Genomic DNA, 2,293 nt, shown 5'->3' with positions numbered 1-2,293 from the left:
TTTGGGGGACATTAGAATGAGGACCATTTTACCCATATTCACTCGGTCATCTCTGCTTAGAAAGGTATACTAGTGTCCAGCTCTTTTTTTTTTTTTTTGTCCAAAAAGAAAAATTATATTCTCTTGGTAACAGTGGCGTTTTGAGTTGGAAGGGCAGTGGGCTCCAGGGTTCTCAAGCTGGGAAATAGTCGTAGCATATGACAGTTGGATGTCACAAAGCCCTAGTTAATTTTCACACAGTAGACTTTGTCAACCCCCTTAGCTGACCTCAGGAATTAAGGTAGTGACTAAACTGGGAGAAACTGTGAAGCCAGGCACGAGGTCCCTGTTGCCACACCACTTAAAAATAAGTAAATAGTGCTCGATTTCTCAAAGGCTTGTTGGGTAAGAATGATTGCTGTAATTTAGACTTACAGGGTGGGAAGGTCAAATGGTTAATTTTATGAGCAGTAGAGTATTTCTTTCATTTTTAAAAAAGATTTTTTTATTTTTACTTAGAAGAACTGTGTGGAGGCCGGAGGTGCGGGGCAGGTGGTGAGAAGATTCACGAGACAGAGTAGGAGGTTAACAGCAGATGCATTGAAATACACTGCAAAGGGGAGCAGGGGGAGAGACAGTGGGTCATCTCCCTGGCCAGGGATCAGACTCAGGCTGCCCTGGGCCCTTGCAGTGATAATGCTAAGACTTAACCCTTAGGCCACCAGGAAGGGCCGGCATTTCTTTAAATTTCCCCTAAATTATTTCCTTGCTAAACAAGAGGATTTTTTTCCCCATCCTTTAAGTAGGGACTTGTATTGTGGTGCCTTATATTAGCATCCTCATTACTCAAAAGAGTACACAATTGAAGACCCCTGGAAAAATGGGAGCCAATTCATGGTGACCGCATCAGGTTTCCTTGAGAAATGCCTTAAACTAGACTCCAGTCACAGGTCCTCAAAGTGCCTTCTGCTGCCATTAATTGTCAGGTAGTATTTAAAACAAAAATTCTGTTTAATTTCAGCAGACAATAAAAGTCATAAGATAATGCATTACTAAGCAAAATAAGAGTGTGTTTTAACGATATCTGAGAGTAGTTGAAAGACAGCTGACTTTACATGATTATCGAGAAGAATATGATCACCATAGAGTAAGTCAGTCCATTCTTGCCAAATTCTCTAGTGCCACTCCAGTAGAGTAGTATGCCACTTTGCCAGTAAGGGCGGGGTTCAGGGTCTCATACATTCTGAATCTGGAAAGATACCTTAAGAGGGCAGCAGGTCTAGACCCCATGATGCCTAACCCCACCTGCATTCCTGATAACTGACTGTCACCCAAATTATCAATGTCCAGTGAAGAAGAGTTTATTACTATGGCAATTTTTTTCTTTTCCTTAACTTTTGGATCTTTTCATTTGCATCGTCCCTCCTTGTGTATGATTCTGTTTCTGAGAGTGCCATACCTTGATGATTTCTTAAGAGCTAGTTGTACTCACCTCCTTGTTTTCCACAGGTGTCCAAGGACGATCGAAGCGATATTGAGTCCAGCTCAGATGAGGAGGATTCGGAACCTCCAGGAAAGAACCCCCACACTGCAACCACCACCAATGGGACCAGTGGTACCAATGGGTATCTCCTGACTGGCTCGTGCTCTGTGGATGATTAATTACTCAAAACTACATGTCCTGAACAAAGTGAACTGTTTGTTCCTGGAAGTATTTAATAAGTCGCAAATGCGGTTCCTTTCATAATTTCTCGGCACCAGAAACAAAAATTAGGATTATCAAAGCATTTTGAATAGTGCACTGCCATGTGTCCTATCTGAATGAAGAAGAATTACCATTCTCTATATGTAGGCATGCTGTATGTAACTGACACAAGGGAACAGTATTTGCGTTTGTACTGTCTTACCATATTATTTATTTTTTTTTGTATTTGTTTGTAAATCTGTGGGCAAAAGAGGGTTTCCCCCTTTACTCTCTGGGTTCATATCAGTAAGGGAGATGCTCCATCTACTTCAACCCCTTTCTATTCAGTAACCCAGTCTGCTAGGAGCATCAGCTTAATTTGTCACTCAGTGCAAGCAAGCCCAGTGCAGGATATTCATACAGCTCCAAATAGGTTTGCTGTCTTTTGTTACGGTGCCCATTTTGAAATTGCCTACTCAGCTTCAGTGGCCCTCCTCCCCAGATAACGTTTAAGCAGGATAAGCTAGGTTTTCTGTTTTTTTTTTTTTTTAATTGTCACTCTTCATGGTCAATTAGCAGTTCAAATTACAGAATATGGTTACTGGATGCCTGGTAGGGAATCTTCGTATT

General features: G+C 41.5%; 1 protein-coding gene across 1 annotated transcript in view; it reads left to right on the top strand.

The window, feature by feature from the left end:
• CERS6 (ceramide synthase 6) overlaps positions 1-2,269 on the top strand; it is a 254,533-nt gene extending 252,264 nt beyond the window's left edge. The window contains exon 11 of the mRNA XM_004674575.2: positions 1,489-2,269. Coding sequence (XP_004674632.1) covers positions 1,489-1,641 — 153 coding nt within the window. The 3' untranslated portion in view covers positions 1,642-2,269. The remainder of the gene's footprint in view (positions 1-1,488) is intronic.
• Positions 2,270-2,293: the final 24 nt, after the last annotated feature.

Source organism: Condylura cristata, unplaced genomic scaffold, assembly GCF_000260355.1.
Source record: "Condylura cristata isolate star-nosed mole 26May11 unplaced genomic scaffold, ConCri1.0 scaffold00002, whole genome shotgun sequence".
NCBI classification, from domain to species: domain Eukaryota; kingdom Metazoa; phylum Chordata; class Mammalia; order Eulipotyphla; family Talpidae; genus Condylura; species Condylura cristata.
This window is presented reverse-complemented; position numbering and strand designations above follow the sequence as displayed.